Genomic DNA, 15,650 nt, shown 5'->3' with positions numbered 1-15,650 from the left:
TACTTGGAGTTGAAGGCACTCTTGGCTCCCTGGTGTGGTGGTTGACCTTCACCTCTCTGTTGGTTGGCCAGGGTAAATTCAATAAACCAGAGGGTAGGAGTTGCAAGTCTGCTAAGGCTCAGGGCCTGGCTGTTACATGGTTAATTCAGAGATTCAGGTCTCCTGAGTATACACCAACCCCAGCGCCAACCACAGGTCCAGTAAAGGTGACAGAAGAGGTATGCGTGGAAAGGTCACCTCTGAGTCCAACTCCATCACACTCAGGAACACAAACATTTTAAATCACATTTCTTCTCATCATGCAGGTGATTCCAAGTCCCTCTAGGCTCAACAACAGTGACTTGTGTTTTCACTCCCTCAGTCACCACTGAGTACCTTTTCTCATCAGGCCATTCTGGCCCACTGGCCTTCTCTCCTTGCCTCAAACCATTCCATTCTGTCCCAGCTTCTCCTCAGCCCTCAGAACAAACTGTCCCCTGGATTCCATACACAGAAACCACTGTGAGTATTCCCAATCCCAAGGCTGAATACTCCTAATCTCCATCATTTTTTAAGGGGAAACAAGAAAGGTGGGCAAGAAATCCCCAGCAAGTTTTGACAGCTGCTGAAGACTAATGGACTAATGGGTTTCTAAGGAAACAGAGCGGCAGCAGCCATTTTAGTGCCATTTGCTGTATGAAAAATATATAGGCAACTCTCAAGCCCCCACCCCCACCCCCGTACACCGGTGGCGCTCTCGCTCCTTCCCCGCTCCGGAGGCCCCCAGGTGAGGGGTGAGACCCAGGTCTCCCGGGGACGCAGCGGCCACCTGTCGCAGGTGGCCGGCCACCCGGGGTCGTCCCCCCACCTTCGGCGGGCGGGACCGAGGACTCCTCACCTCGGGTGCCGCAGTGCCCCCGCGGGCGGCCCGGGCCGTCCCCGCCCCCGCGCCCCGCCCCTCCGCGCCCCTCCCTCGCCGGGCCCCCTGCCCAGCAGGCCGCGGGAACCCGCTGGGAGGGCGGGCCCGTCGCAGCTCGCTCGTCGCGGGGCGGGCGGGGAGGAGCGGAGTCCGCGAGGCCGAGCGGAGGCAGAGCGAGCGGGAGGTCGCCGCAGCTGGGGACACCGCGCGCCGCTGCCCAACATGGTCGCTGCGCACGCTGCCCATTCTTCCTCCTCCGCCGAGTGGATCGCCTGCCTGGATAAAAGGTATCTCGGAAAAGGCCCTCAGCGAGGAGCCGCGGCTCTGCGGCTCTGCCCCTGCCCGGGGTCCGCCAGCGGGTGCGGCCGTCAGGAGCCGCGGCCGCGTACCTGGGGCGCAGCGCGGCCGGGGCTGCGGGGGGCCAGGGTCCCCGAGGGGGGAGGAGGCTGAGGGTTCTAGCTAGGGATGCAGGAGGACACAGACCCCCGCCTCCAGTGGAGTGCCACTTGCATGATTATTACACGTGGTGGAGAAAATGCAGCGCAACGGGGGCAGAGAGCACCATTCTTTCCAATTCCCCTCCTCCCTCCACGTCCCCCCCCCCTCCACTTCCAGGCGCTGCTCTTGGATGGGGGTTTATTTTCTCTTGGCATCATGGGACAGGATAGATTGATATCTTCTGGCCATTCAGACCATTAGGGGTAAATGCAATTTAAGTTTAAGGAGAGGAGGGGAGCAGAAGCAGGTGCAGAGTAGCATTCTTTTTTGTTGTTGTTCCTGAAAGCAAAGTGTGAGGGACCCAGTGGAGCTGTCAAAGTCCCTTGTCGAAATTCACGCCTCTTTCCCCCACAGTCGCTCTCTCAAGGTCTGTGTGAGGAAGGTCACGCAGCGGGCTGCTTTCGCCTTAATACCTTCTTCTCTCTCGGGAAAAGACCCTTACTCCAAAAAATTAAAACTGTATAAAGCATTCTAACTCCCGACGACCGCTCTTTAAGGAGGGTGCCGGATTATAATAGCGGACTGCAATTATTTCCAGGCTCTGACAGCATAATTTTCTATTTGTCCAGATTGTAGGTTTAGCAGTAAACATTACACAGTAGGGCAATTATCGTTTATTACTCTGATTAAAAGGTGATGCGTCTGAACTTTTAAGAACTGAGCAAGAAATCTTGCAGCGTTAACTGCCTCTGAATTTCGGAGTTTGAGGCAGAAGGACAATGATTCATATCTTGCAGCTATCTGCATGACATCTCTATTTGCACTTGTGTGAAATATTTTTCGCTCTGCCATGTTGAAATTTTTACAATTAGCAGATTCATAACCATATTAAATTTGAAAATCTTAAAATGTGACATGATCTGCATACTCTAAAATTATAGGCCTTTGTTGAAAAAAGTAAGTAATTTGAGAAAAGCTAAATGTGGCTCATTTGAATAACTCAATATATCTGAGAAATAATCTTGACTTTCAATTACCGTACAGTAGCAAGATTTTTTGGCAGGCAGTGCCCTATTTATGTCTAAAATGATATGTACTAATATTAGAAGAGCTGTATGCAATAAATAGTAAAAGAATTGAAGTGATGGTTAAATCATACAGAATTATGTAGAGGAATTAAGAGCATATTTAAGTGAAGAGCCTGCTAATATGATAAACTAAATTTAATAGTTTAGGAAAGATGAATTATAAAAGAAGAGAAAATCAAGCTCTGGCACTTAAATAGTAGTGCTTCCTTATGAGTGGATTTTTTTATCAAATAGATTACATATTTGTGTTTGCAGAAATGCATGGCATGCCATTTTTTGAACACTTGGTAATTCATTGGAAACCCTTTAGTCAATAAGTACTTATGGCAAAATCATATAGCAATATTAATCCAGTGGAGGCATATTTGATTCTGTCTTTTCATACTGTTGTATCTGCCCAAATGACTTTGCATGAAATGAATTTTTGGAACATGGTGCCACAATCTAATGCATGATGGTGCATTCATGATGGGGGAAAAATCTACCTGTAAGAAAAAAACTGAGCCTTGTATTAGTGGAGTGTGGGATAGTGGAGAGATCAATAAGCTAAGGGCTTTATGCCCAGAGCTGTCACCAACTCTAATCTTGGACATGTCACTTTTATTTCTTTGTGTACCTAAAAAATGAGGATTGGACTGTCTTAGCTTCCAGGGATGAATGGATAAAAGAGAGAGAGAGACAAGTGGAAGTATTTTGAAAACTGTGCAGTACCACTGCAGGGTCCCCTGTAAGTATTTTATTTTGTAGTGTTAAGAGAATCTTGCATTTTCCATAGTATTGATGCCAGAATTCCTATGAAGCGCAGGTTAGGAGTGGCAATCTTATTGTAAGCAGACCTTGGGGGACTGGTTTAAGGTTACATTTTTAGGAGAGGAGGAAAGTTGAGAATGTTGGTGGAAGTTGGCTGGAGAAGCTCCCTGAAGCCACTCTGGGCCAACAGGGTCTTCCATGTTTCTGAGAAATGCAACATTGGAATACTGTTCCAGACCTTGCACTGGGCACTGGGATGCTGCAAAAAAAGAAGCATTTTGTCCTCTGGAGTTGCTTATTGGCTTGGATGAAGGGAAGGGAGGAGGTGAGGGTGGGCTGCTACATAAAACAACTGACTATAATGCAGTGGCACATGCTTTAATGGAGATGTATAAAGTGCTTTGGGAGTACAGAGGAGGGAGTCATTTGCTCTGCCAGGTACTCTTCCCATAGGTTCCTGCTTAGACCTCAGAGAATGAGGGAGTAGAGAGCAACTCAGGCAGAAGTGGCAACTTGAGCAGAGACCAAAAGGTGTGGCATATAAGTATGTTAATTTCTTCCCAAGCACAGATCCCTCTTGTGACCAAATCTAGAATCTTGGAATATATGTCTTAGTTTTAGAAAACTTTTTATTATGGAAAATTTCAAGTATACACAAAAATAGAGAGAATAGTACAATGAACCCTTATGTACTATTCAGGGGTTTATTGCTAGGATCTTTTCTACAGCTGGGAAATTTAGTTCAAATAGATGCATCGTGCAAATGACTGCTGTGGTGGATAGCTAGAGAAAGAGGAACCCAGGGCTTGGAAATAAAAATGGGAGATAAGGTGGACAGTCTGCAGGAGTAGAGGAGTTTGCAATAAAAGTTGAAGCAAACAACAACCACCAACAAAAGAAACAAAGCAAGAAAAATAAAGTCTTACCCTTAGAACTATAGCTTAGACTTCCTAGCAAGTTTATCATGGACAGGACAATGCTGTATAAACGTAAATGCTGAGGACGAGGGTGAAAAAATATGTAAATATGTGGATTAGGTTAAAGAAAGATTATACAAAGCTTTTTATGTACCAGTCATCCAAACTCCCATGGGACCTAGATGAAAAGAATCGACAAACACTTATCTTATAATCAGAGAGTTATTAAAAATTTGTATGAATAACCAGATAGTAGAAGAAAGTCTCAGCAGACATGTTGCTAAAGCTAAACAAGCTTACCACTACCTCATTGATCTTACCATTTCTTCTGAGCAAGGATAGTAAAGCAGAAATGAATTACATAGTACCCATGGTTTGGGATTTTATATGCAAAAGGTCATTTATTTTAGGGTTTAATTTTGGTGAAAAAAATTTCCCCAGAAGGTTTTAAGTTTAACACCTAGAATTTAGGGCCATGCTTATTTTAATTCTCATTGTTGGTGATGGAGTATAATGAAAGGGCCTGTATATTCAAATAAGCCAGTCAATCAGCTAAGGACCTCTATTAGATGAAAGAGAAATCTTCATCCAGGAAGGATTTTACAATGTCTGGATTGCTGTTCTTTAGTTGGAAGTATAGCTAATAGGTCCTTAGCTGATTGGCTTATTTGAGGACCATGGGAGATCACATGGCAAAGTAGAAAATGGTGTTAATATGGTATCTATGTAAAAAAAAAAAGTGCTGTCTCAAAAGCAGCTGAGGAATTCTTTAAATATTAAAGAACTTTAAAAATGCCTCTTAGTTTCTTTGCCATTTGACTTACCCCAGATGGATGCTGAGTTAGCTATTTATTGTTTTGTGGTTGAATGAGAGTAAAAGAAATCAAGTAAAGCATTTGTTAAAAAGCCAAATGCTTTGTAGCACACATGGTGAGAGATGATGACTCAGATATCAAAGAATCATCAGATATAGTGCACCCTTGAGGAAGGGAGATCAGAGAAGCACGCGGAGCAGAAGGGCATCGGTGAGGCAGGCTGGTGCCTACCCAGGCAGGTCCCAGGGGATGATGTTATCTGATGAATGCCCCAGGGCTCAGGTCTGGCCTTGCAGTCTCTGAATCCCTATTTGTCAGCACACCGAGAATTAATCTGTCTTTCAGGGACAGATACACATGCATCACACTCTTAAGAGACTATAAAAACCGGATTGGCAGGCTATTAATTTGACAATAAAATCTGAGATGTCAGAGAAGCACATACGCACATCCATTAGCCAATGAATTCTTTCTCTTTAGGCAAGCTGTAAAGGAAGTCCAATTGTCATCAGAATTTATGCATTTACAATGAGACGCAAAGTCAACAGGAGGTCTGGACACTTACATCTTCTGGCTAGCATTTTCTCTTCCTAGAGGGACAGAACCCGCGAGTTGAATTACAATCAGAAGGTAGTTCTGGGAATCCTTCAGGTTTCTTCCTGGAAGAGGCCATCACATCTGCTCCCTTAGCACACTTTGTCCAACATTGTGCGAGCACAAGTCCAACTCCACTGTAATTTATTCATTCATTTTTCACTGTAATGTATTCATCATTTTATCTCTGGCTTCAGTGCAGCGCCTTGATTGTAGAAGGTGCTGGTGGATGAACTTGGCCAGCTGTGTCCTCCTCGGGCTTTGCAGGAAGTCGTGGGCTGGCCGCCTTTGCCTTGGGAAGGACTTGGATGGGCATCGTTGACGCCTGTCCCTGCTGCTCCATTTGTGTTTCTTTTGCTGATGTGAATACTGTTTTTTTTCTAAATGACATTGTATAGCTCTATTCAAATTTATTTAAAAATCTGTTTTGATATATTGAATAAGCTCTAGTTTATTATTAAAATGTTTTCATTATGGAAATTTCCAAGTATACAAAAAAAGAGAGAATAGTATTATAAATTCCCTTGTACTCTTGAGCTCCACCAATCATTAACTTACAGGCAATCTTGTTTTATTTATACCCCCATCCACTTGCCTCCTACACCCAGGATTATTTTGGAGCAAATCCAGTACATCATATTATCTCATCTATAAATATTTTGATATACGTTTATACATCTATACCAAAAGGACTCCTTATATTTAAAAAAACCAATACCATTATCACACCTAAAAATATTTCAGAGTAATTTTCTGATATAATCAAATAGCCAATCAGTGTTCACATTTCCCCATTTACCTCACACCTTTTTGTTTGTTTGTTTGTTTAGTTTGTTTGTATCAGGATCCGAATAAATTGTATTTAGTTGATAGGTGGTTTTTTTGGGGTACTGGGGTTGGGGATTAACCCTAGACTTTGAATGTGGGAACCTGGTCTTCAGCCACTGAGCTACCTCCCCTGAGGTGGTTTTTTCATTTGCTTGCTTGTTTGCTGTTCTCTTTGTTTGTTTTTAGTAAGTATAGGGAATAGAACTTAGGACTTTTATGTGGGAAGCAGGTGCTTAACCACTTGAGCTACATCTGCTCCCCTCTCAAGTTTTTTAATGTCTGGATTCTCCCTCAGACTATTCTTCTTTATAATTTATTATTTGCAGAAACCATTTTTTAGAGTCTGAATTGTGTTAATTGTACTCCCATAGCATCTAAACTGGTATTTGGATCTGGAGGTTCAGTTTAATTCAGCTGATTTTTTTGGAAGAACACTTCACAGTACTTCCATCATGAGGCACTTATTGTCAAATTATCTCCTTTTGCGATGTTAGCAATATATTATTTTTAAAGTTTAAAGGTTGGCAGACTTTCTTATTTATAACTTCTTCTGAGACATATTACTGTAGCCCCAAATACATGGGAATCCATGACATATGTATATGAAACAATTAGAAAACAACACAAAGTTAATGTGTAACCAAGGTTAAATTTGTGTTGCTGACTCTCTGACCTAGGGTTTTAGAAAAAGAACTGGACTCCCTCTGCCTGGAGGCCCTGTGGTTGGGTGTGCCTGAGGAGCAGTAGCCTTAGAGAAGGGTGCCTTCTGGGCTCAGGAACCTGGCTTTCCAAACTGGGAGCCTGAAAGGGCCATCAGAGGAAAAGTGGTGTTCAGCAAAGCAAATCCAGTCGTCTTGTCTTAGCTTGGGTTCTCCAAACTGGACTGTTGGCTCTTCCTCCACAAATTGCTGCTGGGACTAGCAGACCCCTTTTAGTTCTGATATCATATGAGTATATAAGATTTCATAGCCTTGCAAAGTAGCTGTTTGTTTTCCTGGACTGCCTCCCCACCCCCAAGGCAGCCAGTTGTGGTTTTTTTTTCTTTCTTTAGTTTGATTTAAATTTGTCTTTACCCATCTTGAACAGCAGCAGTGAGATGTGAGTTTTCACGGAGGGAGAGAAGTCCTTGGGAGTGCTGAGAGACTGAAGAGAGAGCATGAGGATGGAAGTACGTAGGTGGGGAGGATGATAAAGACCAAGCCAAACATCTGAAAGGAAATAATTTGGCTGCAATGGAGGCAGAACCAGTTGCAGAATCGTGTTTACTCAGCTGGATCCGTGTGAATCCATTCGGTTCACCTGTGTGAGGAGAAAAACAAAGGAGAAAGGTGCCATCACGACCCTCTCTTCTCTTCACAAATGCTCTTTCTTGGGGCACCCATCCATTTCCTTGGCTCTAGGTATTGGGTCACTTATACACTCTCTCTTTGGTTTATCTACTATAAGAGGTACATTTTTGTCCCTCTGTTGATATTCCCACATGAATGCCCCATTAATATTTCATGGCAAACATTGTTTTCCTTCACTTATCTCTGCTATAGAGACTGAAAAATAATATTGCTTATTTTCCCAGGCTCCACTGTGGCTGGATGGCCATGTGATACAGTTCTGGGCAACGTGACATGGCAGAAGTATAATGGAAGCTTCTGGGAAAGCTTTTGCTTTCCTAATGAAAAACACAGCTGTATTTGTTTGGCCCTCGCTTCTTCTCTTCTTCCTACCTAGAACGACTACCTCAGGCCTGGGCCTATGGCAGCCATTTATATTCCCAAAAGGAAGGGCCGGGAGAAACAGAGACTCCAGTTCTGAGTTTGCTCAGCTCTAAACCTACATAAAGAGTCCTCTACCTTCATATTTTTTATTTTGTGAAGATGAAAACCATATTTGTATAAACCATTTTAGGTTTTCTGTCATTTACAGTAAAAACTACCCCTGACACACAACTTGTCTTAAACTGGCTTCATATTTGTTAACCCTCTTCCCCATTAGCTTTTCCTTATTTTGTTATTTTACTAATAACACTACTATTCTCTTATTCTCAAAACTTTGAAATTGCCTATGATTCTTCCCTTTTCTATCTTCCTTTTTCATATCTAACTAATCATCATTTCTTCTTATGGCCTTTATATTTTACTGCATTATTTCTTGACCTTGTCATCTGGATCTTCTACTTCCAATATAGAAAACATGACATATTCAATTCAGCTTTGCTTTATGGTTAGACAGACCTGGATTCAAATTTCGTCACCTCTGCTTGATAGCTGTATAATTTCTCTCTCTTTTTTTTTAAAGATTTATTTTTATTTATTTAATCCCCCCCCATCTCCCGGTTGTCTGTTCTCTGTGTCTATTTGCTGCGTCTTGTTTCTTTGTCCACTTCTGTTGTCGTCAGCGGCACAGGAAGTGTGGGCGGCGCCATTCCTGGGCAGGCTGCACCGTCTTTCACCCTGGACGGCTCTCCTAATGGGCGCACTCCTTGCGCGTGAGGCTCCCCCATGCGGGGGACACCCCCGTGTGGCACGGCACTCCTCGCGTGCATCAGCACTGCGCATGGGGCAGCTCCACATGGGTCAAGGAGGCCCGGGGTCTGAACCGTGGACCTCCCATGTGGTAGACGGATGCCCCAACCACTGGGCCAAGTCCGTTTCCCATATAGCTGTATAATTTCAGCCAAGTTATTAACCTTTCTGAACCTTCATTTCCACATCCTCAAATGAGGTGCCCAATACCTACTGTGTCAAAGTTAATGGGCTAATATAAGTGAAGCTTCATGGTTTTCTGTAAGTAGAGTGAAAGCATACTGTAAGGTAAAAGACTTTGGGCTTGGGAGCCAGGCTCTGTGGATTCAAATCCCATTTCCAATTTTATTAATGGTATAACTTTGGGCAAGCTATTGAGTTCTGTAGTTATTTTATAGAATCCTTAGGATTTTCTATGCAGACAATCTTGTTGTCTGTGAATACGAACAGTTTTGCTTCTTTTTGATGCATTTTAAATTTATTTTTCCTTCCTTATTACATTGGCTAGGACTTCCAGGACAAGATTGTAATAGAAGGGGTGAAAATGGATACCTTTGTTTTGTGTTAGATTGATACTATTTCTTTTAAAAATGTTTTATAGATATCATCTGGGCCTAGGGTCTTCTTTATGGGAAACTTTTTGATGACAAATTCAGTCTCTTTAATAATTCAGATTTTCTGTTTCTTCTTATGTCACTGTTGGTAAGTTGTTTCAAGGAGTTTTTAATATTCCTTCTCAGTTATCCAATTTCTTTGCATAGAGTAGTTCATAGTATTTCCTTATTATCTCTTTAATGTTATTAGGGTATGTAGTGATGTCCACTCCTTCATATCTCATATTGGTAATTTGTGCCTGCTCTTTTTTTTATTGATAGTCTTGCTAGGTTTCTCAAATTTGTTAACCTTTTTAAAGACCCAATTTTTGGTTGATTTCTCTGTTCTTTGAGAAATTCATTGATTTCTGCTTTATCTTATTTTTCCCCTTTCTATTACTTACTTTATTTTTTTTTTTTTAAAGATTTATTTATTTATTTAATTCCCCCCCCTCTCCCCCGGTTGTCTGTTCTCTGTGTCTATTTGCTGCGTCTTGTTTCTTTGTCCGCTTCTGTTGTCGTCAGCGGCAGGGGAAGTGTGGGTGGCGCCATTCCTGGGCAGGCTGCACCTTCTTTCGCGCTGGACGGCTCTCCTAATGGGGCGCACTCCTTGCGCGTGGGGCAGCATTCCTTGCGCGCATCAGCACTGTGCATGGGCCAGCTCCACACGGGTCAAGGAGGCCCGGGGTTTGAACCGCAGACCTCCCATGTGGTAGAGGGACGCCCTAACCACTGGACTAAGTCTGTTTCCCTCTATTACTTACTTTAGATTTAACTGTCTCTTCTTTTACTGACTTAAGGTAGAATCTCAAATAGTTTTAAATTTTTCTTCTCTTCTAGTATAAGCATTGAAAGCTGTAATTTCTCATGGCCAGCACAAAGAAGGAAACTAAACTAAACTAAATTAAAACTATTTTCCCCAGAGAAGAATAACTAAGCAAACTATTGGCCCCTCAACTTCATGGAAAATATGCCGTGCTTCGGTATGAACAATATCCTCAATAATTCCTCTACAGTGAATTCAACAATGGGTTTCAGAGGTCTCCTTCAATATATCTTGATGGCATAATGCCAAAGGTCATAGAAAGACATTAATTCTTATATATTTTATTTAACAGCTGAGGAGCTAAACAAGGATGTATGCTTTAGTGGTGGTTGATCCCTTCTCTGTGACAAAGTGGATAAGGGTGTATTCTCAAGAAGTAATATGGGCATGCTTCTAACATGCGAATGGTGGTAAAGAGCCCATAGGTTATGCCACAGAACATGGCCCCTGTAATTGTAGCCTTGGAAACCAAGGAACCTGTGCCACATGTTAATTGCAATGAGGTGATCGTAAAATGCTTAGCTTTGAGTAATATAATTTTCTGGAAACCTTTCCATGGAATAAAATTTATTGTAAAATGTAAGCATATTAAATAAGATTACTTGCTTCATAGGACTCTTATCTATAAATTGGTTAAAAGTTTAGGAACCTTTCTCTTTTTTAATTAAATGGGGAAATAATTTTTAAGGCCCTCACAAAAACCTTGCTAGTTGAGATGTTTGCAACAGATAGAAAAGCCTTTTGGTGGGAACTGACATGACTTGTAACCTAATAATATAATTCTTGATATCATATATGAAGTGTTGTTCAGTTTAAAGCCATATAAAGGCATTATCGTCTTGCCTGGTGTAGCAGTTTATGAATATTCATATTGCTTATGAATTCCAAAAATAGATATTGGATTATGTTTGTGAACTCATCTGTTCCTCTCGGTATATTAGATTGGAGTGGATTGGATTCTACTTGATTAAATAATGATTAAGACTTTGACTGGGCCACATCAGTAGGACGTTGAGTCCCCACCCCCTTGGTGGGCAGCACTCAAAGAGAAAATGACATGACAGAAGAAGAAGTAGAGTTTTGATATTGGATCCCCAGGAGGTAAACACACAGAGAAACAGATACTTGAGGAAGGAGAAAAGATTCCATTAGACATGGCAGAGGCTCCTTGAAGACAGATGAGCCGTTAGCCTGTTAGTCTGCAGCTGGCCTGGTGGAGAGCAGAGTAGCTGAGCCTGGAGAGAAATGGCCCTGGGAGAGAGATGAGACTTATCAGCCTACAGCTGATATTGGAAGAAGCTGGGACCATGAGGCCTAAAGAGGAAGAGGAAGCCTGAAACGTCACTGATGTCAGCAGCCATCTTGCTCCAACACATGGCAACAGACTTTGGTGAGGGAACTAACTTATGCTTTATGGCCTGGTATCTATAAGCTTCTACCTCAAATAAATAACCTTTATAAAAGCCAGCAGGATTCTGGTATTTTGTATCAGCACCCCTTTGGCTGACTAATACACCTGGTGTCTGGACTCTGGCACATTTATTCTTTTATAATTACTAGTTATTTATTAAACATGTTATAGAAAAATTTGGGTTTTCTTTATCCTCTTTCAATATTTACTTTAGACATAGTTGGGATATAAGAAAGTTGTATCCTCAATGTCCCTTGTCAATTTTTTTGCCACTCCTCTGCCTGCCTCCTCCCTGCCTCATGTGCTTTCCCTTCTTCCCCAGTCCAAATGTGTTCTAGGAAAAGGATCTGATCTTGGTCATCTACTCTCCTACCTTTCATTAATTCATTCAGAGATTTTACTCTCTGTTTACCATGTGACAGATACTTATTGAGGATACATTAGTGAACAAAATTGACAATGTCCCTACCTCATGAATTTAAAGTTGGGGAGACATTTATTCATTCATTCAGTTAGTCTTCAAAAAACTATTTATTGCGTACCTTGTATATGCTATAATAGATGCAGTTCATAGTAGTAAGAAATACAATGGTGAACAAAAAATGGAAGTTAGGTAGCAATAAATGCCACAAAAGCAAATTAAGGGTATATGGAGTGATTGGGTCAGGGGACAGACAGTAAACAAGTTTAGACAAATATATAGTACCATGTCAGATAGTGATAAGGGCAATGAAGGAAAGAAGAGAAAAGAAGAGAGACTGAGGGGCAGGATCACTTTAGAGAGGGTGGTTTGGGGGACCGTTCTGTAATAGTAACATTTGATCAAAGACCTTGAATGAAAAGAGAGACCACCTGGTATGAATTTAAATCATGTAATCCAGGTCTCTCTAAATAGGTGGATGAGGTATTTTGGAGAAAAAGGGTCAAGCCAGTGTCTGTGATGAGAACACAGGCTAAATAAGTTTTGTATTGCCCTTTTGCTTGGTAACGAGGCTTTATTTTGAGAGTGTACTTAGAATACATTAATTCTCACTTTGAGGAATTGTCACTGTCTTAATTTTTCCATAATAATTTCTTCACCTGCCTTTTGATAATGTTTCTGTATTGAATTCTTATCTTATTTTCGTCATCAACTTATTAAATGATATAGCAATATGCTTTAAAGTTTTTATTCATGTCAAAAATTGAAGGCAACTTGAGAACAGTAAGGCTCTGTTGTTGTGATGTTAGAGCACTAGGCTTAGAGCAGATTTATAAATATTCACTGGTGGTATTTGAAGATCTAATTTGTAGGGTTAGATTGAACTAGTCAGTAACCACGTCTTACATTTTATTTACCGAAAATAATTTAAATACTTACTCTTAGGATTCCCTGTCTGGTTGTCCAGATCATCAGAGCATAGATAACCTTCAACATTCTGCTCTCCATTGGTATAAGAGGGTGCAGTCAAAGAAAATACCAAGCGGACCACATAATAAGGCAGCTTCTTCTATAAGGCAGATCTCTGAAACATGTCTGAACTTGGATGCCCAACTGTTTAAATAGCAATAGAATGCAATCTTATTGTGCTTTTTCATTTCCTTGTGCTAACTGTACATTATCAGCTTGTGGATACTCCCTTACCTTTTCTCACTTGAATTTTAAGTTATCTCTTTCGCTTCGATTCCTACTTTTTCAGCACTTCATTGGACATTTATCTTAACAACTTTAGAGGTTCATTTAGAATTCAACGTTCATCAGTCTATGGCTATCAAAGTAAAGCTCGCTTAAAAAACAACTCTTTGGGGAAACAGATTTGGCCCAACAGACAGGGTGTCTGCCTACCACGTGGAAGGTCCAAGGTTCAAACCCAGGGCCTTCTGACCTGTGAGATGAGCTGGCCCATGCGCAGTGTTTTTTTTTTGTTTTCTTTTTGCACATTTTGCCGAATGAAATTTTTACCTCATGTTCATCTCATCAAAGTCTCTTCAGAGGAGCCTGGTTTACAAGATAAAGCTAATTATTATTTTACAGTAGTGTAGACACTGCTAATGTGAAACAGACTGAGGAAAAAAGTCATTATTTCAAAGTTTCCTGATGAGTGCAAGGAGTGCTGTGCCACGCAGGGGTGTCCCCTGCATAGCCCATGAACAGTGCTGATGCATGCAAGGAGTGCCTTGCCACTCAGAGGTGTCCCCCATGTAGGGGAGCCACATGTGCAAGGAGTGCGCCCTGTAAGGAGAGCTGCCCAGCATGAAAAAAGTGCAGCCTGCCCAGGAGTGGCATCCCACAGATGGAGAGCTGATGCAGCAAGATGACACAACAAAAAGAGACATGGATTCCGGGTGCTGCTGACAAGAATCCAAGCAGACACAGAAGAACACACAGCAAATGGACACAGAGAACAAGACAACTGGAGGGAAGGGGAAGGGAAGAGAAAAAAAACCCCGACTCTCTGCTTAGATGATTAAAATATTTTTAGTCTCTTATCATTAGAAGTTCTAGACTTAAATATCCACAGGAGAAATGTGCAATAGAACTCCTTTGGGAAGCTTACAAAAATCAAAAGTGGATATTACTTAAACCTGCTATTGTTTTGGGTTAGCTGAAAGAAAGTAGTCAAATTGCAAAATTGAAATAATTTTTAAACATGTGTATGTTATTCACCACTTTTAGGGAAAGTGTGTGTATACTGGGGAGAGGAGAGAGTGAACAACACTAAAATAAAGCAATAGGATTGAGTGACTTAAAATAATGGAAACTTATCTAAAAGGCAGCTTCTCTTTTTCCATTTTAGCTGAACACACCTTGATTTTCTTTTATTTATTCAAACTAACCTTGATTTTCTATTTATTCACCTACTATTGATTTTTGTCTCCTTGTAAAGAATTTTACAGTCAAATTCTGTCACCTAAGATTACCTCCACAAATAGAAGAGCATTTGAATCTATTGCTTTTAAATTGGTACAAGCAACACAGGCCCAAAATTTATTCCGTGTGCTGAATTCTACTTATTTCTGTGAATATACAGCAGAAACGTCATTAATGAGAATTTTATCTCATAGGATTTGTATTGAAGGGATTAAAAGAGAATTTAAAAAATGAGTAATGAAGAAAATTATTGAGGGAAAATGGGGGGAAAAAGCCGACTGATGTTTAGATGCTAAAACAGGCACCTGAGGCAGCAGCAGGACATGGGGTTGAAACTTGAGTGACATGTGACACCGTTGCTACCACACATCTATTCCCCTTTCATGGTTTGTGAGAGTTGTATATTGTAGCTGAGAACTGACAAGGTGTCACACTCCCTACTTCTTTCTGAGAGTGTTACCCGTTGATATTGCTTTCTCTTTCCCGTTCCTTGGCTTACCTGAGGAAAAATGACAGGAACTGTTGAAAGGGTATGGATCCCTATGCTAAGAAATCAGTCACCGTTTGGAAGAGACCAAGAAGAAACAGAACTAGGCTAAAAGAAGATGAGAATGAAAGGAACAGAAGATGATAATAGGAAAAAGAAAAATATACAGCTGATCCTCATTATTTGCAGATTCCATATTTGCAAATTTGCCTACTTGCTAAAATTTATGTGTAACCTCAAAATCGATATTCATGGCACTGTCATGGTCATTGGCAGACATGTGCAAGGTGGCAAAAAATTTGAGTTGCTGCTGTGCACATTTGCAACTGAGGTTGAATAAGGTGACACTGCCTTCTCTTTCAGGGTTTTCTCTGTAAACAGGTGTCCTTTACATGGTGTATTTGATGCCATGTTTTTGCATTTTTGTGCCTTTTGTGGGTGGTTTTGCTGTTTAAAATAGTCCCCAAGCATAGTGCTGAAGTACAGTTTAGTGTTCCCAATAGTATAAGAAGGCTGTGATGTGCCTTATGGAGAAAATACATATGTTGGATAAATATTGTTCAGGCATGAGTTGGCCGTGACTTCAATGTTAATGAATCAGCAATATATGTTAAACAAGTGTTTTTAAACAGAAG

General features: G+C 41.3%; 1 protein-coding gene across 3 annotated transcripts in view; it reads left to right on the top strand.

Moving 5' to 3' along the window:
• The first annotated feature begins 955 nt into the window (after positions 1–955).
• Positions 956–15,650, top strand: part of RAPGEF4 (Rap guanine nucleotide exchange factor 4) — a 339,975-nt gene continuing 325,280 nt past the window's right edge. For all 3 annotated transcript variants that reach the window (XM_012518928.4, XM_004476786.5, XM_004476785.4), the window contains exon 1: positions 956–1,185. In XM_012518928.4, the coding sequence (XP_012374382.1) occupies positions 1,121–1,185 (65 nt within the window). In that variant the 5' untranslated portion in view covers positions 956–1,120. The remainder of the gene's footprint in view (positions 1,186–15,650) is intronic.

Source organism: Dasypus novemcinctus, chromosome 7, assembly GCF_030445035.2.
Source record: "Dasypus novemcinctus isolate mDasNov1 chromosome 7, mDasNov1.1.hap2, whole genome shotgun sequence".
Lineage (NCBI taxonomy): Eukaryota > Metazoa > Chordata > Mammalia > Cingulata > Dasypodidae > Dasypus > Dasypus novemcinctus.
Note: the sequence above shows the minus strand (reverse complement) of the source record. Positions and strands in the feature narration are given on the sequence as shown.